Below are 26,899 nucleotides of genomic sequence, written 5' to 3' on the forward strand. Positions count from 1 at the left end.
TAACTAAAGCTGAGCTAGGTTAGAAGACTTCTGAGTCCCAATTAAGGTTGGTTAGCTTGAAATCTGCAGTATGCGTGGTTTCATTTTCCTGTGGGTCTGCACTTTTTAAGTCTTGGTGTCAACAAGGAGCAGATGGATTCAGATGCAGGAGGATTCCTTCCTGGGGAAGCTGCAGCCTGCTGCTTAGATGGGTGTCCAGTGTGGTTTGGGCATTTGAGGTCACTCTCCTTAAAGGTGGCTTCTCTGGTCTCTCTGACTCTGGCTCTACTACGGCCTCTACCTGTCATTCTGTAGAAACATGTCTGGAACTGAGGCATGAGGATGTTTAGGTAAACATGGTTGTTGTTGCAATTTCTATGCTGTTGTGGGAGTATGGCAATACTGTGGGCACCCTGTAAGTGACAGAGTCCTGGCTCTTTGTTTTGTGATCCCTCAAGTCCTAAAGGAATCAGAGGTGGGAAAAGGAACATGAGTGACTGTCACCTGGTTTTGTGAGCCCTGGCTGCTGTCTATTGGGAGAGCAGCATGGTGGGAATAGGAGCGTGTATGTGTGTACATGTGTGTGCAAGCATTGTCTACACAAGTGTGTGGTGTTTATTGAGTATGTGTTTATTGTGCGACTTTGTGTGAAAGACCGTGTGTGTGAATTATTTGAGTCTGTGCACTGATGTGTGCTTGTGTATGAATGTGTGAGAGAATTACATGCATGGGTATGAGTGAGTGTGCAAGTGAATGTGTCGTGGGCTTTGGGGAGGTGAGAAACTATTTAGATATGGTGGTCTGGACAGCCTTTCCGGTGAAATACTTGTCTCTGAGGATCCACTTGAAGTAGAGGCTGAAACACAACAGCGTTTTGCTGATCTCAAATACCATGTGATCTACAAGGTCCTTGCGCTTCTGCAAACTACATGTCATTATTACTTGTGGCTTCTCTGAAGACACAGCCTGTAAATTCCCCTTCTGCCAATCCCTGCTTTCTCCGTAAGCACCAGCTGAGCATACAGGGCTGTCCCCATACCTTAGCAGAGCATGCAAAGTGCTGGGCTCACACCTACCCACCCACCAGTGTCTTTCTGCTGTGTGTGTGGTGTGGTCAAGCTGTCCCCTTATCTCACATAAGAGAGAGAGGGCCCTGAACTGTGTGCAACATTTGCTTTTAACTGGTCCTGGTTCAGAGAGAGCACAGTTCTGTTACTGATTAGTAACTTAATACACAATGTTTGAGTTATATTTATGAGATGTGGCAAGACTATGTATTGGTGTACTTTTATATACCTAATTACAATACATTTAAAAGGCATTTCTGCATAGAAAATAAAGAATTAAAGATGCTGTGGTCTGGAGAAGATGGTGGAGGAACCCTCCATCTGGGCAACAACTGCTCTGCCAGAAAGGTTCTCTGTATTTTGCCTAAGGGATGTGACTTCAGGGCAAGGGATTCCACAGTGGTTTAGGTTGATTCTAACTCCCAGCACAGAGGCTGCCTCACCAATCCTGTCAATTCTCAATGGTAGATATGACTGATAGTATTGCAGATGTATACAGAGACTGAGTGGGACATAGGGCATTGGGAAAGGACCTTACTACGCACACTGGGTCCTCTGCTGAGATGAACATTTGCCACTTCTGATCAGATGTAGATGAAGAAGTGGTAGTTATTATCACTGTGCCTACCGTCTCACACCCTCCCATGGTGCTAAGACTCATCTCTCTAGCTAAAATGACTTCCATGGGACTTAAAGGGCCAATGTGTTATGCACCCATTACTTTTGTTTTCCATTTTGAGATACATCAAGGATGAGGGTATATTCAAAGCTAGTCTCATATGCAAAATGAGATCATGTCCACTCACGACCAGAGAAAGTTGCTCAGAAAAGATGTAAGAAGATCTTAAGTTTATACACCAGGCAGTGCACTGAGACAAAGACAGCTTGGAACAGAAGAGAAGCACAGACATTAACAGAAAATGGCTAACGCTCAGGCAGCCAGAAAACCTGACTTCTAGAGTTATCCCAGTAGGTTTTAATGCACAATTTTAACAAACCAAAGAAAATCACAAGACATTCAAAGGAGAGGAATTAATAGAAAAACTGACATTACCTGAAGGTAGAGGCACATGACAAAGACTTAAGACAATATCTTAAAGATACTCAAAGAACTCAAGGAAGATGTTAAGGAAGTCATGGAACCAATGTATGGACAAAATAGAAATATCACTAAAGAGAAACCTTACTAAAGAATGCTGGAGCTGAAAAGTGATGTAACAGAGATGGAGAACTCACTAGAGGGGTTCAATAGCAGATCTCTCTCTCTCTCTCTCTCTCTCTCTCTCTCTCTCTCTTTCTCTCTCTCTTTCTCTCTCTCTCCCCCCTCTCCTTCTCTCTTTCTCTCTCTTTGTGTGTGTGTGGGAGAGAGAGAGACATATACACACAGAGACAGACACACGCACACACACACACACACACACACAAAGACACAAATACACAGAGAGAGAGAGAGAGAGAGAGAGAGAGAGAGAGAGAGAGAGGAGGAGAGAGAGAGAGAAAGAGAGAGAGAGAGAGAGAGAGAGAGAGAGAGAGAGAGAGAGAGAGAAAGAGCTTTGTTTCTTACCATGGGGACCGTCCATCAGCATTCCTGGTCTGACATAATGTCTTGGAGGGGGAATAGGTGAATATGTTCTGTATCTCCCGAACCAATTTAGTGAATGATATCCATAGACCCAGTATCTTTCTCAAAGTCATTAAAAAAAAAACCAGCCTAATGGCAGAACCAGGAATTAAAACACCAGCACACCCAAAGCAGCCCAGTACCCATCAAAAGATGCCATGGACCTGATATGTGGCTTCTCTTCTGCTCGGGCTTTGTCTCACCTCACGGAGACTTGGATGCCCAACTTTTGTGAAAGATTCACGTTTTTTTTGTGCAGCTGAGCAGAAGAAAGGCAATTAAGAAAGGCTTGCCTAGTGGTTTTTTTGTTGTTAATGATTTATTTATTTGCATTGGTGTTTGCCTACATGCATGTCTGTGTGGGGGTGTTGGATCCCCTGGAACTGGAGTTACAGACAGTTGTGAGCTGCCATGTGGGGTGCTGGGAATTGAACCTAGGTCCTCAGGAAGAGCAGCCAGTGCTCTTAACCACTGAGCCATCTCCACGGACTGACTAGTACTTTTTATTTACCACTTCTTCAAAGAATAAGCAGCCAGCCTTTCTGTGAGGTAGGAAGGTTACTTGATGGATATTTAGCTCTCTCTGGAAGGGCTGTGATCTATCCTATGAGCTGAAGAGCTGGCTCTGGTTCTTTTCCTTCCAAACCCTAATGCTCATTGTGTACATTTCCAAACCCACTGTGACTCACCAGTGGCTTGGTGATGGTGCTAGAGGCTGATCTGGGGATACCATCTGTCTCCCTGCTTAGTATTTTCATATTCTGCTGGTTCTACAAAGACTGTGTGGACAGTGCCAACTCTGCTTCCCAAGTCAAATCCAATAACTTCATTAGCGGGAGGGCCAGGGTGGGACCTGCCTGCTGGAGACAGGGTAGCAGTCTTCCTGCTCTGGGCTGCTGTAGCTTCTCAGGACTCACTAGTAGGTCTCTGGCAGCCTGGGAACTGAAGATGGTGCAAGATAGCTGGCGACTTGACCTCCTTTAGGTTCAACCTAGAACTACACAGAAGAGTGCTGGATGGTAGTGGCCTAGGCTGATAGAAAACTCTCTTTGCATGTTCCAGTACCCTCGATAGACCTGCCACGTATTGCAGCTCCCAGCATCCTTTCTCTTGAGGTCAGAGCTTGCTTGTGATGAGGATTTAGGTAGTGATAGAGTAACTGCTAAGCCAGGACCTGTGACCTCCATGTGCCTTCCAGTGTCACTTGATCATGTCCTCAAGCACCAGATGCTTGTGGCCCTCCTTGTCCCAGCTGCCCACAGATACTGGTTGATGGTGAGTCACATTGGGTTTGGAAGTATTCACAACCATCAGTGGCTTTGGAAAGGGAAGCAACTTGAGCCAGCTCCGAAATTCACAGGATAGAGCCTTCCAGAGCTAAATCTCTACCAAGGCATCCTTCCCACCCCACTGCACGCTTTGCTGCTGACGGCTGTGAAAGAGGAGAAAAGGAGAGATGGGATTCAGATCCTTCGTGTCAGGCCACCAGGGGGCTAAGCTTGTGGTTGTTGTAACAAGGGCCTGAGTGGGCAGGAAAGTGAGATGTGTGGCTCCTGCAGGAAGATCTATCACTGACTTTATTCCCCAGCTCCTGGGCTCTGCTGGTGACTTCTGTCCTGAGCAATTAAAGGTTGTTTTTCAAAGGATAATTTCCCATGACAGCAAAAATGCAGCCCTGCCTTTCAAAACCATAAAGCCAAGGGGATTTAAATGGGACTTTCCACTTCTCACTGTCTCAAGTATGTCCTTAGCCCAGCTTTCACACACACGCACATACGCACCATGCAGACACATACATAGATGTACACAAACAAATGCATAGACTCATTGTTAGCCCATGGGACTTTGCCTTAGTCTTTAGTAGCTTTTCTTCCCTTGTTTTAAAGATAAGGCATAGATAGACTCAACAGAAAAGAAGATCTGCTACCCATGTTGTCCCTTGCCCTGCACTTAGGGCATGAATGGACCCAAATCTCATAGCTGTGCTTAACCTAATTCCTGGATCTGAGCCTAGGGAAGCTCCTCTTATGGGAAGGGATTCAGTGGTCTCTGTGCCCTGATGATACACGTTACAGAAGGGTGGACCTGTTCATGGGGCAGTGACAATGTTTGTGACCAAATGCCAAGTTGGAACTGTTGCTGAGTGGGGCAGATGTGCAGCAGACTTTTCTCTGGAGGTGAAGGGACAGTGACCTAACAGATGAATGGCAGTCTAAGAGACAGTCTCATGGGGGCAACATGTGGACTCTCAGACCCCCAGGAGTGTTTTCTATTCTCAGAAAAACACCACTTCTCTGGCCTTGGTGTTGCCACCTGCATAGTGAAGGATGGCCCTGACTGCCTTGGCACACATTCTTGGACACCTATGGCTGTCACTTTATAGCTTTTACCTTGTATGACATCTTGTGGCTTTGCTGTGTGGGTGCTGGACAAACGTTAGAGTCTCTCAAACCAAAGGAAAAATTCCTACTCAGAATTGACATTTGATGTAGAAAGGTCACCATACCATTGGGATGAGTGCCATTGTTGTCAAGAGAGTTGGCTGTCACAGTGTCGTGGTGCAACTTATATTAACCTGATGTATTAGTAAGTGTACTAAATATTAGTAGATAAGGTAAGTTTGGGAGAAATTGACAGTTCAATATGCTTGTTTATAAGTAAGTATATAACTCTTAGGTAAATGATGACTAGGAGGTCATTCTGTCTGAGCACTTACTCCTCAGCTCTGTCCAGCTATCAACCACTTTGACTGCTGTGCCCATTTTCACTGGTTCTTCCCCTTCATTGCCCTTTGAGAACATCTGAGATGTTTGTAGCCCGACATTCTTACAGTCTCTGAGCTGCCCACATCATAGGCTTGGGAACTTGAAGATATTATTAATCAGTCATTCAGATGTCATCAAACTGTCCCTTATTAAAAGCCGCATCTTTGTCTTCATTGTAAACCTTGTTGTTTTCTTGGGTTGACATGATTCTAGGCACTCTGGTCTAGATTTCGGAAAATTGTGATTGTGATACTAGATGTGAAGAGGGACTTCCTTTTTCAACTTTCTGAGCAAACCCAGTGACTGATTAAGATAGGGAGACAGACAACTTGGTAGGAGGGTGCATGCAAGTTTGTCCTTCTTTTTCCTAAAGGTGGGAGTAAGCCCAGGCTGGAGGCCTGATTACAGCACCACACAGCTGCAGTGGGCCAAGAAACTGCTAGGGCACTGATATCCTCCTGAATAAGTTATCCAGAATAGGAAGGGAGAGGCATGGCCTCAGCCAGAATAGGGACTGAGTCTTAGCTGCCCCCAGCCTCCTGTCACCCAACTGGTGAACCCTGGGGATGTCAACTGAATGGAATCTTGTATTACTTAGCTTTCTATTGCTGTGATAAACACCATGACCAAAGGCAACTTGGGGGAGAATGAGCTTATTTAGTCCATCAAGGGAATATAAGGTAGGAACTAAATGTGGAGGAGACAACAGAAACTGAGCCATGGAGGAACAGCTGCTCACGGGCTTGTTCTACCTTGCTGTGTACAAAAGTCTTCTTATTCTCCCTTGTGAGATGGTACAGTAACTGGATGCTGTGACAGCCCATCTCCCAGCATCCCAGGTAGGAGACAAGCTTTGCAGGTCAGCTGAGTCACAAAGTACTCTGGTTAGTGCAAGCTTCCCTCATGCAATGGCTTCTGAGTCCCTGATGGACAGAGAAGAGGGTTCCAGTGTCAAGAGATAGATCTTTGGGTTCTTGTCTGCCCACCTCTTCCTTAATGACACTTGCATAGACAGAGACAGTACCTGGGAAGCCCGTGGCAGCCACTTTGGTAACTTACATCCTGTACATTCTCTGATGATGACTGATGAGAGCATCCTGGGGCCTCATCTACAGCCAAATCCATATTCTCTGAGAAACTGAACTTTCCTTATGACTGTGTTTAACATTTAATTTCTCCACGATGTGTAGAAAATAGACAAGTCCTGGGTTCTTAGATGAAGATGAATGCACATTCACCTCATAAAGAGAGCCCTGTGTCTGCCAGTGACAAGGCAAGAATTTTGTGAAACTTGTGTTGAGAAAAGCTGAACCATGACAGAATTGAGACTCTCCCCCGCTCCAATTCGTGCCTGCAGCCCCTTGGCTATGTCTCATGGATGCTGCTCTCATCACTAGGTTCCTCTTTGCAGTATAGCTTCACTTCCCTAGGTCTTGTTCTCTTTGCCTCCCTTGGGTTAGTGTCAGGATAAGCCTGGGCCCTGCTGGGAGAGGAGCTAGCCTTCTGAGAGCTACCTCTCTATCGCAGCCTCTCTCAGAGCTTCTCCTTCACAGCCACCCATGGGAGTCTCCTCTCCACTCTGCCTCTCTCTATTACGCACCCCTGAAGTACCCAGAAATCCTCTCTTCCCTCCTCCACAAGCCCCAGATTCTCTTCTTCCTGTAATTAAGTCGTCCTTCTCTGTAATTAAAAGTGTGAATTTCAAGATAATTTCTTTACAGTTGTTCTTTTCTTCTTCAGTTTTGACTCGTTTAACTTGTCACATGCTACAGAATTCACTTCCAATCATCTTATTGAAAGCTATTCCTTTCTTCAGCATTTCCCAAGAATAGCTCAGGTTTAGGGAGGCAATCACATTTCTAGATAAGGAAGGAATGGCCTCTGATGGTAGAAGATTTTATGACTTCTATTGGCAGGATGGCAGCAGCTACCACAGAGCACCGTGGAGAACTCAAAGTACGGCTGGGGGCAGTGGGCAGTGGGCAGTGGAATTTCTAATTTTATTTTATTGCAATTAGTTTAATTGTAGAAGCTGCACATGTAGGTGGTTTCTTATTGTACTCCAGGGTCTGGAGGAAATATATTTGAGTTACGGAGGGCTCTTTAAAATCATAAAGAGGCATGAAAGAAGCCTTACTGTTGACTGTTTCTGTGGATCCCAGACCTTGCTACAGGACTGGTGTCCAGCGTGGTATCACCTGAGAGAAGGGTGCCTGATGCCCAGCCGGGAGGTGTCAGCTGAAGGACTGCAGGCCACTGTCTGGCACTGGTGCACAGCAGCAGACTCTATCGCCAAGACTGTACTCCTCCTTGGAGGCTGTAGATAGCCCCGGAGATATCTACAGGAGTGAGGTAGCCGTACCAGAGGTGCAGAGATGGGGAGAGCTTTCTCTCCAGGATTCCATGACCTGGCCATCTATCTCACAGTGTAAACAAAACTAAAAATATTCCAAGAATCCCTTCCCATATGTAAAGCAAGGTGAGGGAGAGTGGAGATTCTGTCTGAGGAAGTTCCCAGGCAGGGGTTGGTTGGAATCAACCCCAGACCCGAGGCTTTCTCTCTATAGCCTGCCTTGGCTTCCTTTCTGTGTCATTCCCGAGTGTGAACTTAGGAGCCTTCTTGTAAGAAGGTGCCCTGGCAAATGCTACTGGGACAAAGGGAAGAGGCAGGTTCAGCTTTGAGTTTTGATCTGGTGACCTGGCTAGCTGAGTGACCACTGGAAATGGTACCTATAGGCTGGTAGCCTACATGTTTTTCCTTTTTGCTCTGATTGAGCCACGGCCTCTGTTCCCATCAACATTGTCCCATATGGAGGGTATCTGCACTTGATCCTTGAGCATCTGACAAAATTGTGTTACCCTTTCTGCCCCAGGGAAGAGATTCGGCTTCTTGTAAGTTCCTTGCATAGGGGATCGGGCAGGAGAGGTGACATTGTCTTAGAACCCCATCTCCACCCATGGGTTCTTGCAATTTATATGGTCGTTGGGGCTTTTCTTCACTAATAATTTAACTGGGAGTTTTGGGGCAAAAGCCCTGTTCCCAGCACCCCAACCTGTTTGGCTTGGCCACTCATCTCAACATACCAATGAAAGAACAAGGGACTTATTTAATATGGCCACACTGAGAGGAGGAGTGGATGAAGAGTCCAATGACTCTGAGGTCATTGTTAGGGTACAGACATGAGACAGAACCAGGGGAGGTGGACTGAATGTGCAAAATTAAGTATACTTGGCCAAAGTGCAGTCCCGCCTGTTGTTGGTCCATCATTGTCTCAGCTCCTCCCAGCTCTGCAAGATGTCCTGAAGGAGGCTTTATTGCTGGAGGGGGAAATGATCTCAGGATATGATCATTTTTTGCTCCAGGTGAGGCCTTCTCTGGTGGATAATTCCTAGTGATGGTGTGTGTGTGTGTGTGTGTGTGTGTGTGTGCTTTCCAAAGGCTATGATCATCTGGGATAAAAAGCAACATTAGAGAAAAGATTAGAAATACCTTTCAACTCATACATATCAAGTTATAATGTAGCTTCCATGCAACACCTTGTAGGGTCCCATGGTTTGCTTTTCCATAGCAGCAGTCTCCTGTGTCTAACTCTTGGGGAAGCCTGCACTTGCCCCTGTGAAACCACTGGTACATAGTTATCCCTAGCTGTCCTGTTGTCTCTTCTTGAAGGTAGGCTACTAGTAGGCAGCATCTCATGAGAAGGATCCAATTGAAAGAAGTAATTCCCCTGACAAGCAAGGCTTCCAGCACCTTTCAAAGTCTGGCTTACCGCAGTAACAGCATGATGAAGCTCTAAGCAGGGACATGGCCTGGAGGATGCAGTCTGATAAGGCTTGAGTAAGAGGGGGAAACAGGAATGAGGGGATGGAGACTAGGAGGACCGTCAGGTTTCTCCCACAGGGTTCCTGGCTGTTCAGTGTTCTGTGAGCTCCAGGTCATATTGTGGAGTCCTACATCAGTTTCCCAAACCCCTCCTCTTGCCCCTGCCATTCTTCCTGCCACACTGGCATGGCTCTTTAGGCAATGGACTAGTATTGAACATCATCATGGGGCTAGTGCCATTGGAGGCACTGAGGTTACATAAATGGGGAAATGTCATCTCCTGGTGATTTCCAGTTGGAGGGCTCCAAATTGACTTTCTGAGTCTTTGAGGAGGGTTCTCTCATATCCCAGGACTGTGTGATGGCCCAGAACTCTGACCTGGTATGGGAGTTATTGATGTTTGATTGGCACTTTCTTGCTTCCTCTTGGGGTCTTGGATAAGAAACTGCTTCTTGGTTGTCACTGAAGACAGTTCACAAAGCCCATGAAACCTTCCACAAACACTTTACAGGGAAGAGGCCTTAGGCAGAGCAGGTGCATCTGAAGACCAGCTCTGTCTCAGGACTGCACAGTGAGTTTGTAGACCCACCACTTCTGACTTTAAAGAGTGACGACAGAATGCAGAGGCAGGGAATTTCCTTATTGCCAAAGGTAACTGTTGTAGTGAAGCAATAACAGTCATATGGCATCTTATTAGGAAGAATTTAGGATAATGAGGTTCCCACTGACTCTTGAAAACAAACCTGTATGGATGATGAACTGAATTTCATCCAAGAGGAGCCGACAGTAAGCAAAGGCACCTATTCTCACCGATGAAAATAGTTAGGAGGATGAGGCAATGAGAGAGAGAGAGAGAGAGAGAGAGAGAGAGAGAGAGAGAGAGAGAGAGAGAGAGATGTTTGGGGGATGAGGAAGAGAATCACAGAGCAAGAAGGACAGCCTGACCTTTACCTGAGTCCAGCCATGGGTTTCAGAAGCTGAGAGAATGATGGAACTGTCAAGTCATAGTACCAAAAATGGGCATGTCTAAAAAACATGTACACAAGGTTTTATGCCCATTAAAATAAATACTAAAAATCAGGGGAGGTAGGGAAAGTGATGGGTGGGAAGAAGAAGGACCATGAATCACCTGGATGGATGTCTTAGATGTCTCCTGCTCTGTCCAGGACTCTACTTCAGAGATCTCCAGCAAGGTGGTAGGGCTGGGCTCCTCACTGCACTTGCATCCCTCATGGCCTCACTTTACTCCTCATCCAAGGTGACATTCTCCCTATCCTTGGTCCCGAGAGAGTGACCTCTAGCCTTAGCCTCTCCCTGTCCACCTGTCATCAGATGTCCCCTGACTTACTCTAGCCACCCTGGACAGAGCCAAGCTTCTGTTTTTCCTCCCCAGAACCCTGCTAAATCTTTTAAAAATACTTTCTGGAAAGACTCTCACCTTTTCACCTATTTTAGCTCTTTTTTACTGCACACTCCCAATCTTTTACCTGGACGTAGTCACACATGGGAGGGTTGCCCAAAGCTCACATAGTACAGTGGTATTTGTGTGAGTTTTGGAATGAAGCCACAGTGGACATGTGCACATTAAAATAATGACTCCAGGTATGTGATTAGTAGGACTCATTGTCAATGACTTCTTCATGTCTGGCCAAGATATTTTCCAGAACACCATCTCTTTATGAAATGGGTGCTGTTTTATCATCTCCATTTCATACAAGAAGAGGCTGTGAGCGCCTGGGGCATGATACAGTGTCAACCTCTGAAGTCAAGGTCAACTCATCCTTTATTTTAGACACAGAGTCCTGGTCTGGGTGTTTCCCCATGCCTTCCCTGGTCACACAGGTGCCTTTTGGTCCCCCAGATTTCATCTAGTCCTGTAATTCATGACAAGATGTAGCTCACTCGGTAGTTTCTCTTAGTTTTCAAATGTCTACACATGTAAGGTTCTTTTGTACCACCTATCTTGCTGAGGCATCGAACCTAAGTCCCGAACTTGAAGGCTAAAATTTTCACAGTTGAGATCCACATTCACTTCCAGTAGACGAGTCTATGTCACTATCTTCATGGGGCCATTACCTCTGGTGACAGTTGTAGAACCTTTGTGACACTGCATAGTTAGAGGCAGCACTTGTTCAGTTGTGTAAAACCTTGAGGCTAGACTTTGTGGTACATCTTTGTCCATAAACTCTAAGCTGCAGAGTGGAGATGAGTTCTCATCCATGGTCTCTGAGAACCCAGGCAGGTCTTCTCCCCCAACTCCAGCACCGTCTTGTCCCGCGCGATTGTCTCGCCAGCAAGAACAACACAGGACACTTGGATCCTTCTGCAGTAAAGCTTTTATGTGTCTTGAGAGAGAGAGCATAAGCTTACAAATGCGGAGACCCCGAACTCCCAAGAACCCATCCCTTATAAAGGCTGGCAACCACGGCCTCGGACGTGTTACCCCATGATTGGCTGCAGCTCATCGGACCATATGACACCACGGAAGAGGCATAGATCAAGGAATGGAAAGTTACCCAGCGCCTGCGCGCATTAACTTGTTTACATTTGGTGCCTGCCGGATGCAGGGGCCATCTTGTAATGGAGAATGCAGGGACGGCTCCCTACACTGTCTTCCCTTCAGTCCTGTTCCCTGGTGGTACCTTGTCTAAGGCTCTGTACCTAAATGAAAGATGGGTCTTGGCATCAGAGGTGGGACATTGCATCATGCAAAGCACTCACACCCACTGTGGAGGGCTGTGGTTCGGGACAACTTGTGGAATCTTACAGCCATGGAGTTGTGTGTGTCACTAGCGACATACTGTTCCACATGCTACCCCATCACATGACTGACAAGGGTCTGATCAAAGTTACAGCAGAAATTTTTCTATATTAAGGTGGTGGAGAGTGTTTGTATCTGTTTCCTATCTGGCTTGGCTTTGTTTAAATTTGAGAAGAGCAGGTGATCTACACTTCACTGTCCTAGTTAGCTTCAAATGCCTGAGGGGGATTGTGTTGATGACTAATTGATGCAGGAGGACCAAGCCCACTGTGGGCGGCACCATCCCTAGGCAGGTGGTCCTGACCTGTGTTAAGAAAGCTAGCTCAGTGTGGACTTTCAGGGTGTTCTAACCTGTGGACCTCCTGGCTATTCCCACGTGCTAGCTGCTTTTTTTTTTTTTTTTCTGGCACAAGGTTGAGTTGCTTTGGGCCATCTGTGATTAAGGGAAAAAGTCCATGCTGGGATTAGAGATGCAAATTAAACAGGCTCTGGACCTAGAGTGGCTGCCCAGAGAGTGAGTTACATAGTTAGATGTGGTAGCACATGCTTAAAACCCCAGCACTCCTCCTTCTCCTCCCCTCTTCCCACTCTCCCTGTTCTTCTTCCTCCCCACCCTCTCCCCTTTCTTACTTTAAAAAGCTTTCTCCCTTTTAATGTACTGCTAATGCTCCATAAATTGGGAAATACATGGCAGTCGTGACCCAGATCTGTGATGGCTCCTAGTTCCTCTGTCATTTGAAGTCATAGTGCTTGTTCTTCTATCTGGCATGAGGCACGCTCGACCAGACAGGACAGGGTTGTGGGCATGAAGAATAGGAAGCAAGATGAATGCTGTCCAGGAGAATGGGTGGGGGCCAGAAGCATTTGGATTGAGATTTCCCTAGGAGTCATAGCAAATTGAATTCAAGGACATGAAAGAGGAAAGGAAGGATCAAAAGCTTGGGCAATCTGTTCTTGGGAACTACATCATGCAAAATGGTTCCGTGGGTTAACCCCCATGGTTCCTACGGAGAGGGTATCAGCGCTACTACTCTTGTGAGAACTTGAAGGAAGTGTGGCCCCTTAGACCCCCCCTCTTCCTGCAGGGGGAAGTTTGGGACGAGGAGTGCAAAACATTTCACAGGGATAACGGCAGCTTCTCAATTGTGGTACCAAACATCCATTCAATAAAACATTTTTGGAAAACAATAACTTTCAAAACATAAGAATAAAAATTACAAAATGCACAAAGCATAGTGGTGGACCCCAGTGCACAGAACTTGGAAGGTGGAGGTAGGGGAATTATGATTTCTAGGCTATCCTTGACTCCATAGCAAGTTTGAAGCTACCCTGAGGTACATAACACACTATCTCAAGAAAACAACAATAGCAAAAATCAAAACCAAAACCAATAACCTCATTCAGCAGGGTATACACACATGTATTCGGACAGTGAAGCCATTTTAAAGTTCCTGCAGGGCATACTCCTGACATTAGCTACTTCCAGGGGTATGAGAAGACATTGACCTTGAGTGAATTAGTAAAGGGACTATAAACAACAGCAGCAACAATGACATTAGAGATTCTTTTTTCCCTAACATAATATTGTTATTAGTTATTTGGGAATTTCTGTAACATGAATAAATAAATGACCCAGAGACTGACAATGGGGTTCAAGCTTCAAGCTAAATATCAGAAAAGCAAAGCAGGGGGCCACTAGCTCTTATCTCTACCCCAGGCTGAATGGGCTGGTTCGGTCTCCACGAGCTCTCAACAAGTCCCACACTGTAACCTCTCCTCAGTGTAGCTGGAGAATAAATGCCTCTCTGAGACCTTGCTTCTGTCTTATATTCTTCCCTAATGTTGGGATTAAAGGTGTGAGCTATATTTCTCTCTAAGCTGATTTACTCTTGTGTAGATCTGGGTGGTCTTGGGTTTATAGAGGTCCGTCTATCTCTTAATCCTTAAAGGTGTGTACCACCACCTCCTAGCTTCTGGCTGTTGGGATTAAAGGTGTGTGCCTGGCTTCTAATGCTTGTTGCTGACTTTGCTTTTCTGAACCCTCAGTCAAGCTTTAATAAATCATAAATAATATATCATTACAAATTTCACATAATGTACCCTAATCTACTTCCTAGTCTTTCCAGGTCTGTCCCCCACGCCACTGTACTTCCCCCCACCCAAAAAGAAACAAAACAAAACAAAACAAAGAAACTCAAGTTCAATTTGTGAGATCTGTGGTATGTGCTGATGCCAGAGGCAGTGTGGAAGTCCGTGGTCTGTGATCCCCTGTAAAGGGCAAGGCAGCTACTTCTGCAGTGTTCTCGATGACTGCAGACTCACAGTTGAGAAAGAGGGACATAGAAACCTTCTGTGACAACTGCTACACACCCCACCCTCAAAATAACAGCCTAGGCAGAAAGCCATGGAAGAGAACTCTTACAAACTGTGATAAGGATGCTGTGCTCTGCACAGCCGATGGATGGCTTCTTGCGAGAGTATGGGTGAGGAAGGAGCCAGTTTCATTAAGATGTTAGTCGCTGGGAGTTTCACCATCTGCAGATTCTCAAGAGGTCTGCAGGTAGGTGAACCTCTTCCTCTGTCTACAGGTTCCAAAGGGGAGTGAGTGGGAGAGCACCGTCCAGTCGTAAAGGGCTGCCTGTGTTTTCCCATCAGACCTAGGATATGAACTTATGGCTAGTGATTGCTTACTTGTGGAATGGATGACTCATAATTTTGAAAGCAATTCACTTGCTGTTTCTGTCAGGTATGAGCACAGAGTGGCCATGTTTCCGTGGAGTCTATTCTCTGACTACTCTGGACTCCTGTCTTCTGCTCAACGAGAGTTCTTTAAATTTCTCTTGCTTCTTTTTCTCCCCACAAGTTCTTGAGGGTTGATCAAGACAAAGACAGAGACTGCAGCCTGGACTGTCCAAGCTCCTCGCAGAAGCCTCTCTGTGCCTCTGATGGGAGGACCTTCCTGTCCCGATGCGAGTTCCAGCGGGCCAAGTGCAAAGATCCACAGCTGGAGATCGCCCACCGTGGAAATTGCAAAGGTGAGCAGTTGATGGCCATGACTGGAAGAGAGGGCCTGTGTGTGTGTGGAGAGGGCATGAACAATGTACTTATTCTTACACTTAACAGCTTGAACATTTCATATTGGTAATTATTTCTCAGAGCACTTGAAGAGTAATTTTTATGAATTTCAAAGTAATATTATTTTCTGAGATTTTTATGTAGCCCAGGTTAGCCTGGAACTTACTATGTAGCAAAGGTTGACCTTGAACTGCTGGCCCCTGTCCCTTCACGTTCAGAGATGGAATACAGCCACACCTTGTTTATGATCTGATGGAGATTAAAACCAGGACCTCTTCCATGCTAGGCAAGAGACTCTACCAACCGAACCATCTCCAGCCACAAAACAGTCTCTGTAACAAATTGTCTAATGCTCCCAAAGTGTTTCATGTTGTCACAAAACAAATTTATCACAGTACTTCAGATCTGTTTATTTGTTTTTCCCTCCCAGTGCCTCTAAAATTATGATCAGCTCTTCTTTCTCAGTTTCTACCCTGTCAGTCAGCTTGGAGTAGACTTTACCCATGGACTTGTCAGCCTTCTGATTAGCAACTCAATCCAGAGTTAGGGCTTAGAGTAAGCCTGGAACGGCTTCCCACAGTAATGAAGGGTTCAGCTTAGTGGCAAGCACACACAGTGCTTTCAAAGGGGATTTACTTTCTCTAAATCTCTGGGAGTCAAGACCACACAGACTAAACTGGCCTTGAGAAGATGTGTGTTGATGAGCCATTAACCCTGACAATCCTCCCATCTAAACAGCCCAACCACATCAACCGCCACCAGGGCCATGCCTCTGCCTGCAATTAACAAAGTTTCCCCATTGTTTACTCTTGCTTTCACAGTCCACAGTTCTGGTAGGCAGAGCTGGGTCACTGTTACAGGTGATGCAGACAGACTGTCCTGTAGCTCAGAGAGCTCTCCCATTGAGGAGCTCAAATGTCTCTATTTTGGTCAGGCGTGGTAGGGCACACCTGAAACCCCAGCACTCAGGAAGCTGAGGCTGGAGAATCCTGAGGTCAGGTCTTCCTGGGCTACTTAGTGAGACCCTGCCTCAAGATAAAATGAAAAGTGAGAAGAGGACTAGGCGGTAGCTCAGTGGTAGCATGCTTGCTTAGCATAAATGAAACCCTGGGTTTGTATCCAGAACCGAAGCTAGTCATGGTGGCTCATGCTTATAATCCTTATCTTGGGAGGGCGGTGAGAACACCTTGAGTTCAAGGCCAATATGGCTGCATGGTGAGACCCCATTTCATAAAAACAAAACAAAACAAAACAAAACAAAACAAAACAAAAACCCAGTGCCACAACAAAATACCCAGTACTACAAAATAATCCAGTGGTGACCATCTGCCTTTCTTAGTGGTTATGAGGGGAGTTCTTTTACACTTAGCACACAAATGTCATTTGCAAATGCCTTTTTATTTTTGAGACAAGGTTTCTCTGGGTAGCTCTGGCTGTCCTGGAATTCACTCTGTAGACTAGGCTGGCCTCAAATTCAGAGATCCACCTGCCTCTGCCTCCAAGTGCTGGGATTAAAGGTATATGCCACTGTTGACCAGCACGATTGACATTCTTTATTCAACCCTAAGCATCCAGTCCCTAAATAACAAAATCCTAAATAGCTTATTGACTCTCATCCACCTGACAATGCCTACTCCATATCATTACTCTGTTTTACTGCCCTTTGTCTCTGGATGTTTAGCTTGTAAAACTGAAAATTAGTTTTAATTTCCCCAGGGGAAACTTGAATGAAGAAAATCTAATTTTTATTCATTGTGGAGCACACATACAGTCACACACATACTTCTGTATAGGTGATCTTATGTCCCCATGAGCATGCAGCCATACACATGCATCCATGCATATGTACTCTCACACACACACACACACACACACACACACACACACACACACACACACACACCACACTCAGCACATTCAGGTGGGTCATTCATGGTTGTTTTAATGGATACCAGAGCATTGCTCTAGGTCTGGACATTTGCTTATGGTTGATGACTTTGGTGATGACTGTTTCCTTCTCCCTGGAAAGACTCCTCCAACAGTGCTCTGTGGTCTCAGAGAACCCTTCATAATGGTTCCATTCCATTCCACCCTGCAGGCCCTTGAGAGTGAGGTGGTACCCAATGGACACCATGGGATTCTGCTTCCTCACAGCATCTTGCAGGTTGAGAGTGAGCAGCCTCCTCTTTGTGGTCTGGGTGGTCTTGCACTGTGTTTTCAGTTGGGTTCGGATATGGAGGTCACCCAGCCTGTCCCCAGACCTTCTTCTGAGGTGGCTGGGTTTCATGATGGCAGGATGGTGCCTATGGCAACAAGAAGAGGCAAGGTGCTCCATGTTAGTATGTGGGATTGTGCTTAGGCTGTGCCTCTTGCTGCCATATTCCTATCCAGACCCCAAAGTGCTACTCCATCTCCCAGTGCCCCATCACTGCAGCATCGCTGGCTTTCCACTAAGCAATGAATGAGTCTGCGTTTTGTAGAGATCAAATATTTATTTTGGGAATACTTTTCAAATTCAAGGAGTCAAGTGTATCGTTCCACTCTTGCAATTCCACAGACCTCTCTTCCCAGTTTTCTAAGTCACCTGAAAAGACAGTGTGGCTGAAACATAGGGGTTCCCTATGGGCATTGTGCCAGAGGCTGTGGGCGGTCAATACCAGGCTCCATGCCCTTCCCTCATTGATGTCTGAGCAGTGAGTGCTAGACATAGGTTTCAAGAAAATTTAGGTGTAATTTTATGCTTTGACCATTGCTGTCTCTGCTGTATGTCCAGAAGGAACAAATGGAAAAATTCTTTTAAATACCAGGATGTAATCCTGACAGAAGCTTCTAGAAGCAATTGCCTAGGAAGCCTTAGCTTTCAGAAGTGAGGGTGGTGGGAAGTGGTAGTGGTCACGTAATCCCACAAAGCCTGGCATCTTTTGTTGCTGCTTCCTGCCACATTCTCTTCGATGACTCCAGATAGGTATCCTGCTGATGGACCACAAGGAAGTGGTCAGACTGAGCAGCTGCTGCCATGGTTTCTGAGGGCCAGTAATGGCATGACAAGTGTGATGAGGGCCAGGAGACTCCATGATCTCAAGGGGGCCAAAATGACAATGGGAGGCTCTCCTGTCCTTACTGCGTAGTGTGAGGTGTCTCCCCAGGACTTGGACTTCCTCTGGTTCTAGTCACAATTTGATTTCTTTGTGACAGAAGTCAGCTAGAAGTGGACAGAGATGTTTCCTCAGGGTGTCCCCTGTCATTACTGTTTACAGGCAGCCTTCTGTTCCTAGATAATTTTCTTGGTAGAGTTCTCATCCCTTCCTGGGGGAAATTTTATATCATAAATTTGAGATCTCTAAAAACATAATGGGAGAAGCAGTCAAATGTGACACCTCTCCAAAGTAAGTTTAACTTAAACAGAAAGGATTACAATAAAAATACCACAGACTCCAGCAGCCTTCTGAGTTGTGTGTATGTGGGGATACAGCCAGCCCAGGCAGCAAATGCAGACCTAGAGGAGAAGGTACCCTCCGAACATGTATTCTTAAAGACAGGTGGGCATTACATGCCTCTACCACACGGGGGTATAGGTGAGACCCCAAGATATGCTCCCGTCTGTTACGATAAATCTTTCCGCCACCCACTTGAGTTCTGCCCGCCATGTGGATGGCCAAAATAATACATAGAGACTTATATTAGGTACAAATCCTGCTTGGCCAATGACTAGGATTTCTCATCTGCTAGCTCAGTCTTAATTATCATAAATCTATATATTTTATAAGACTTATCTTATCGGACACCTTCGGCTGGCATCCTCATCCCAGGGATCACATGGTGGCTCCGAGCAGAGAGCAGGAGGAAAAGCGAAGGGGAAAAGGGACCAGTTCCTAACTGTCTTTGCTTAAATATGAGTCTCCCTGCTATGTCACTGCCTGCCTGGATCATTACTTCTTTACTACATTTCCCCAAATCCTCCTTGACTCCTAGTCCCATCTAACTTGCTGCCTCATTGGCCAAACAATACTTTATTTAACAATCAATAAGATAAACATACACAGAAGTGCATTCCCCATCACCCGTCTGTGCTGAGTGAGTTTTATCTGCTGGGTATCACCTAGTACCTGGCTCTTAGTGGGAATAAGGAATTAACACAGGGGCTGGGATCTTTTCCTAGGGTGGCTCACACCACAGGTGTTGCTTACTTGGTCCCTAAAGCCCAGTAGATAACATCTCCTGGCCTGCATGTCAACCATGGGAGAGATGGCTTATGGGAATGGACCCCATGCCATGAGACCCAGGCACAGCATTGGCTGCCACAGAATGAATTGTACAAGGACTGATAGTTTCTCCCCTTTTTCAAAGACAACACATGCTGTGGACTCTACAAAACCCACGTGAGCCCTGTTCCCCTGAGCTAGATGAAGAGGCAGGAGATCAAGTTTTCTTTTATTGCCCTTCATGAAGCACAGTGTCCATCCAGCCTTTCCCTGTGTTCTGCTGGTGTGGAGGCTGGCTATGCTGTAGAGCATCCCACTACAACTGGCATCTGTATTTTTGAGGCCATTTTTACATATTTTGTGGGTGACAGATTTGTGAGGCTGTCTCATTTTCGTGTGCTGGTTTGGAAAAAACAATTAAAATATTTTATTCCACATTTAATTAAATAGAATTAAAATGTTGAACATGTCTCATGTCATGATTTGACATTGACCCTGACTGGAATTGCAGTGGTTTAGACTGATGGATTTTTCTCGTGTTTTCATAGAAATTTGTGGAGTTTGTATTTTCAGAACTCAGCAAACATATTAATATTTTTCTTTTGATCTGAGACCCATATGGCTGTTTTTCTTTTCAACAAAATCTTTGGAACTGGATTTTTTAAAAAAAAGGAAAGAAAAGAAGAAAATAAAGGAAAAGGTCACATGCTAGGAAGCCTTGGACTTATTTTGAGATTTCTGGGAACAAAGCTATAATAGATTTCTGAAAACAGCTCCCTTGAAGGTCTCTAGACCAAGGGCTTGCTGTGGACCCATGTGGGGTGTGAGGGAGATGCAGATATTTGTTTGTAAGCCCAGTTCTCCTGTGCCCACCACTCATTGGTGTCAGGATCCTTGACATAGGAGAGATTAAAAACCCTGGCCACTGGGAAGGCTTAAGGTGCCTGAGTTCACAGGGTGGTCACAGGCAGATGATCCCATGACAGGAATAAGGTTGTCCTTGCTCTGAGGTTGCTGAGTTCTCATTGTCAGGACAGGTCACAGTGCCCTTGGCATCATTATCTAACAGAGATTAAAAATTGACTCGTAAGCCTCCACCCAAACTCAGCTCTCCAGCTGTTCTGAGTCCCTCAAGATGGAGGACCCAGAGCTGGGGAGGTCCAGGAGCCAGGATCCTTTGACAGTGGAGTGGAGAACACATCTGTCTTCCTCTGAGACAAGCAATAAGAGAACATAAACCCCAGGAGTTCTCCACATCTGAAGGTTTCCTGTTTCTAACATACTTCTAAAACACTTCTACTGATGGGCAACCAGAAAACTAGACACTGGGTCACAAGTTCCAACATTTGCCCCCCGTTCTGTGTATACTCATGACCCCACATTTGAAGATGACCCCAAGTGAATAGTAAAGGAGACAGGGAGGCAGGCTAGGAAGCAAACAGCCTCACGTGAGACTGTGTGGACCCATGGGAGTAGCTTGGATGGCTCTGCTGACTACTGCCTCGAAGGGTAACCCACCTGCATTCTACCAAGGAAAATAGCTGTCCATGGGAAGAGCTTACTGCAGGGGTGAGGACGCATGTGCATACATGTGTGCAGGTGTGAGTGTGACTGCACAGGTGTAAGTGTGAGCATGCAGGTGTAAGTGTGGGTGCAGTGTGCTTAGCTTTGCTCCTGAATGTGCACAAGAGTCTGTGGCTCTGCTCTGTCTAGCACCTACCCTGTGTTTCTTTGTTCCCAGGGATATAGACAGTCTTCTGAGACTGCAGCTGTGCCCTAGGATTCCCTAACCCTGCCTGTTGGTCTCTTGCTGCAGCCCTGCCTGCACCATGTTTAGCTTCCATTGCTGCTGTGTCTTCATAGACTCGAGCAGTCACCACAGGGACTTCATCCCTTTCCTAGCCAAGCCACTGTCAGGAACACGAGCAAAAGCCATGGAATGCCTTTCCTGTTTGCTCCAGCTCAGCTGCGATCTCAGGGTGCAGCTTCCATGGGGAAATAGAAGCCCTCATGCTCAGCCTCAGCCAGGCTCTCACTCTGGAGGGCTGGCAGTCAACCCTCACTCTAAAGATCCTGTCACTGCATCATCCATTTTGATATGCCAGAAGAGACATGGGTTCTTGTGAGAGAGATGATGATGGCCAGACACCCCTTGTTTACACGCTGTAGAAACCATCTCTCCTTTAACACATTGTGGAGATACTCATCACTTACCTTCATGTTCCTTCACAATGGTGATTGTTTGTGGCACTTTCTATTTCTATACTTTATATCTTATGAATTTAGGATGTTCCTCTAATTCTATAATCACATATTTTTGTTGTTGTCATATGAAGTTAAACGGACTAGCTGTTCTGCTGTCACCATGCAGGACAAACTGTTTTAGCTGATTGCTTCTAGAAACAGCAGTGATCTGCCTCTGGTTCCCAACACAGCACACCGCTGTATGGATGGGAAGTGTGCTTTCAAGCCAAGGGTCACTGCAGTATTGCCACCTCCCCCCCCCCAAGTCTGGCCTTAAATTACAAGTGGGTAAAGGGTAAGTATTACAGCTTAGGAACACAGTGTCTGCCATAAACATCAAAGGCAGGCTCTCCTCGTCTATCATTTCTGTGACCACTACACGGAGCCACAGGGAATAGCAGTGAAAACTGCTCCTGACCCTAGAGAGTTCACATGGCCGGCCATGGCAGTAACCATGACAACTGAGTGGCCAGTAGACTCAGATCTTGTGTTCTTGCCTGCCACACCAATTCCAAGTCTGGTGTGCCTGCCCTGTCCTATTCTAGAAGGCATCAAGACATTTACTCATCTCCAAGAGTAGTTGGAGCTGCACAAGGCACCTGCTAGAGGCTGTCCTGGTTTGTTTTAGCTTATTTGTTTTGTTTTGTGAATTTGACACAAACTAGTTTTATCCGGGAACAGGAACCTTAGTTGAGAAAATGTTTCCATCAGATTGTCAGTAGGCAAGCTTGTGAAGGCATTTTCTTGATTAATAATTGCTATGGGAAGGTCCAACACACTGTGAGTAACCCCATTCCTGGGCAAGTAGTTCTGGAGGCTCTAAGAAAGCAGGCTGAGCAAGCCATGTGGGGCAAGCCAGTGAGCAGCATTCATCATGTCATGGCTTCTGTTTGAGTTTCTTCATACAGGTTCCTGCTTGAGTTCCTGCCCTGGCTCCCCCCAATGTTGGACTGTAATAAACCCTTTGCTTTCCGAGTTACTCTTGCTCATGGTGTTGATCGAAACAATAGAGAGCCAGCAAAGACAGGGGCACTATCTGTATTTTGGCATGCGACATCTCAGCATGGGGCAGTGGTGAGCAGAGCCCTGGGAATGTTGTTCTTTACCTGATTATGCTGAACAGGGGTCCCTGAAGGAAGTGCTCACAGTGCCCAGAGACCATAAGCTGTGCCCCCAACTGTTCTGCTGCAACTCTTTCTCATTAAGATTCATTGGTAGAAGCCATTGTTTCCAACCACTGCTTGATTCTCTTTTGAGTGGTTTCAGCAAGAAGGAAAATTATTTGCTTCCTATTAAAAAAAAAAAAAAAACAGAAATAACCACAGCAAACCTTTATCCATTGCTTCTTCATAGCAAGCATCACAGTTTCTGGGCTAATATAAATTTCTACGAAAGCAATCATGTGACCCTACTGGGATCTATTTTACTCTCCAACTGAGAATGGGGGAAAAAGTTGTTTCCAAATGTATTAGTATTAATCAACAATTTATCAAAAACTTCTGTTTGGATATTGTTAGTGGTGTCTTGCTGTTTTATTTGTAAAGTCTTGGCTCTTTCAGGTCAGAGCAAAAGGTCTCCAAAACATCTAATTAAATTTGCACCAAAGATATTTTCTCTGTTCTAATAAAAAGTGAATTACATACAATTAGGTGGTTAAATTATTAATAAATTTATTTAATTGGAATTTTCTTATGTGTGTGTTTATGTGAATGCCTGTATTTGTGTTTGTATGTCTGTGAGTATATGCTCTCTCTCTGTCTCTCTGTCTCTCTCTCTGTCTCTCTGTCTCTGTCTCTGTCTCTCTCTCTCTCTGTGTGTGTGTGTGTGTGTGTGTGTGTGTGTGTGTGTGTGTGTGTCTACCAACAGAAGGTAGAAGAAAGTGTGTGGGACCCTGTATAGGATCTCCTGGAGCTGGAGTTCCACATGGTTGTGAGCTGCCCAATGTGGGCACTAAGAACGGATCTTGAACCCTCTGGAGAGCAGCCACTGCTTTTAACCTCTGAGCCATCTCTCCAGCCTTAGTGAGAACATTAAAATTGGAATTTATAGTTAAATTGAGTTTTCCTAGGGCATAGAAATGAACCATAGTTGTAAAATACTGAGAGTGGTGTTTACTAAGATGACCAGGGAAGTTTAAAAGGAAAGAAGAGATAAATATTGGCAAATGTACAGGTGGAGCATTGTAACTCTTGTACTGTCAATGGGATGGGAAGCAGTTCAGGCAGTGTGGAAGCCCTCAGCAGCTCTTCCACTAGCGACAAAGTCAACTGTGATGCAGCAATTCTACCCCTATGTTTAAACCCAGAGGACGTGAAAGCAGGCACTCATCTGACCTGCAGATGTTCCGTAGGACATGTACATGGTACCAAAAGATGGGGTCAGCCAGTGTCTGTCAGTGGACATCAGAGTGACCCAAGCAGGAAACATTGGGACCTGACTCAGCGTGCAGCTGGGGTTTGGGGTGAGAAAGTATGTCATGCGGTTCTCCATACAAAATGTCCAGGGTAGGAAAATCTTCAGATGGAGAAGGGGCTGGGGTGGAGGGTGTCTGTGTTCTGGACACAGGATTCTTTCCAGTGTGACAGCGATGTCCTGGAGCCAGAGAGGATGGAGGCAGCAGAGTGCTGTGGTCGCCCAACATCAGGAATGCAGTAAATGCCACTGACCTGAACTGGAAAATGGCTAAAGGGAGAGTTTTTATGTACCCTTCAGTGGTGCCACAGTCATATTTATTTTGCTTAGGTTTTGAGGATTCAATATTCACAGAAACAAAGGTCCAGAGTAAACTAACAAGGTCCCTAAATAAGAGAGCTGTTTATTTCCTAAAATAATAAGTATAAAGAATAAAAAACAATAAGATAAATTTAACACCAGTCTATGAAACTTGGATAAAAAAATATTTCTATTCTGTTCTTTCAAAATTGACTGAGAATTTAGGTTTGAGAAAATATAATATTCAAGGTGTGTAAAATTTTGATTTCTGTGTGGCTGTGTACATCAGGGGCATAATTGTTTAAAACCAGGGGAAGAATACAAGGAGATGCTGCCATTTTGGACTGCAAATCCCCCACCGAATATGCCATGGGAGGATGGACCTCCCTGGTGGAGACCTTGAACAGACTTAGAAGCCAATGTCTGGAGTGAGGCATGGTAGGCAGGTAGGCGACCTTGGCCATCAGGGGGTGGTAGGTATCTGACACTTTCGTTCTTGTCTCCTATGACAAACTAGCCTGGGACATGCCAGCCATGAACTTGGAATGAGCATCCCATTACACAGAATTTCAAGTGTGAGAATGGCTTAAACAGGGATAATGTGAAGTCCTTAAAGAAGTTTGAGCCAAGGATGAAGCCCACAAGTTGTTTTGGAAAATTATGCTCTTCTGGAGTGTTCCACGATGGCTCAAATATTAGGAATAACTTATGATTCTATCTCTTCCCTAAAGAAACCCTGCAACCTAAATCTCTTATCATTTTTTCTTTTAGATTGAGAGGCCACAAGTTATTCTAAAATAATAATAATAATAATAATAATAATAATAATAATAATAATAATAACAATAAGCCAGCAAATCCATGGTTTCTGCTCTGTGAACAAAGACTGCATTAAAACCAAGTGCTAGCCCAAAGAGATGGCTCATTCAGTAAAGGGATACCTTAGAATCATGAAGACCTGAGTTCAATCCCCAGTACCCACATAAAAGCTAGACATAGCAGTGTATGCTTATAATACACACTTTGGGGAGACAGAGATGGGGGGATTCACTGGAGCTTTTGGGCCAGCCAGCCTAAATGTGTTCAGAGAGAAACCCCATTTCAAAGGGAGAGTGATAGAAGACTGAACTTAACCTCTGACCTTCACATGCACAGGTGTCCCCCATAACCTCTCTCTCTCTTACACACATACACTCTCTCTCTCTTACACACACACACACACACACACACACACACACACACACACACACACTTTAAAAGTTAAACTAGATACCAGGAGCACCAGATGCCAGGCCAGAGGCCAAGAAGGCTGGAGGCTAGAGTAGGTAGAGGGTACCCCTCCGATGTACACGTCTATGACAACTACACACTATGTCTGATGTGCCAAAGACACAGGAAAGGCCCTGAGAAAGTCTGGATGACCTCAGCAAGCTTTGTCTGAAATGTTCCCGCAGAGTCACCCATGTCCCTCACAGGTGCTATGCTAAAGCAGATGTCTCTGGTCAGTACCCGCAATGACAATGTAGGTTGTAGCTCCAGGGAATAAGTGTGGAGGAAGAGGAAAGGGCAGCTTAGGATGAGGAGTGTCTTGGAGGTGAGAGGTTGCAGCACTCCTCATCTGGACACGGGTTGTTTCAACCACGGGACAGGAACACCTCGACTGATCCTTCTCCAGGATTAAAATCCGTGTAGTGATCTGATGGTCAAACTGAAGAAGTCTGGGACTTGCTGTGCTGTCCCCAGAGCCTGGAGCACATGGTGGCAGACCTTATAATGTTTTGTTGGGTTTACCTCTTAGGACTTGTTACCCTCTCTGCAGCATTGTGAGATGGCTCACAGTTAGTATTAGACCCACCCCTGAAGCCTCCTTGCTGGCATCTGAAATGAGCTAGGAATTCCCCCGTGGTTCTCAGACACCTGCCAGGTTCTGTTCTGGTCAACAGAAGAGAGAGGGAAAAACAAAACATTCACTCTCCTTCCATGAGGATTTAACTCATCTGTGCTATTATTGTGTTCACATGTGCAGATACAGTTTTCCCCTAGAGGGAAATCATATGTAGTTTAAAATTTTAAAATTGCATCACCTTATTTATATTTATTTGCATGTATTTCTGTCTTTCCATTATCCATCTATCCATCCATCCATCTAACCATCCATCCATCCATCCATTTTGTGTGTGTGTGTGTGTGTGTACATACCACAGTACACAAGTAAGTAGAGGTCAGAGAACAACTTACAAGAGTTTTTGCCTCCTACCATGTGGACCCTTGGAATTGAACTTAGGGTCAATAAGTTTGTTGGCATGTGCCTTTGCCCACTGAACCATCTTGGTGGCCCTAAATGTCCTTTTTGTATTCACATGGGGGACTGAGTCTGGGGCCTGATGTCCAGAGGCAGTACTTTACCACTGAACTTCTTGCCTAGCCTGTTTAAATATTTTCAAACTTTCCTGTTTTTAACAGTCATCAATTCCCTGGAGCCCTTATGCATAAATTACGGAGACATCCTCATTTTTTACATGCACTGTGGGATGTTTAGCCTTTTATCGTCATGTTTCCCTGACTGTTTTAAGGTACAGGTTTTAAGATCCTAGACTAGACCAAGGTGCAGAGGAAAGAGATGAGTCTTGACTCCTTTTTGAGGTGGCCT

The 26,899-nt window shown here is 45.4% G+C and overlaps 1 protein-coding gene across 2 annotated transcripts in view; it reads left to right on the plus strand.

The window, feature by feature from the left end:
* Positions 1 to 26,899, plus strand: part of Smoc2 (SPARC related modular calcium binding 2) — a 126,172-nt gene that overhangs the window by 26,271 nt on the left and 73,002 nt on the right. For both annotated transcript variants that reach the window (XM_027401161.2, XM_027401162.2), the window contains exon 2: positions 14,880 to 15,051. In XM_027401161.2, the coding sequence (XP_027256962.1) occupies positions 14,880 to 15,051 (172 nt within the window). The remainder of the gene's footprint in view (positions 1 to 14,879; positions 15,052 to 26,899) is intronic.

This window comes from Cricetulus griseus, chromosome 2, assembly GCF_003668045.3.
Source record: "Cricetulus griseus strain 17A/GY chromosome 2, alternate assembly CriGri-PICRH-1.0, whole genome shotgun sequence".
NCBI classification, from domain to species: domain Eukaryota; kingdom Metazoa; phylum Chordata; class Mammalia; order Rodentia; family Cricetidae; genus Cricetulus; species Cricetulus griseus.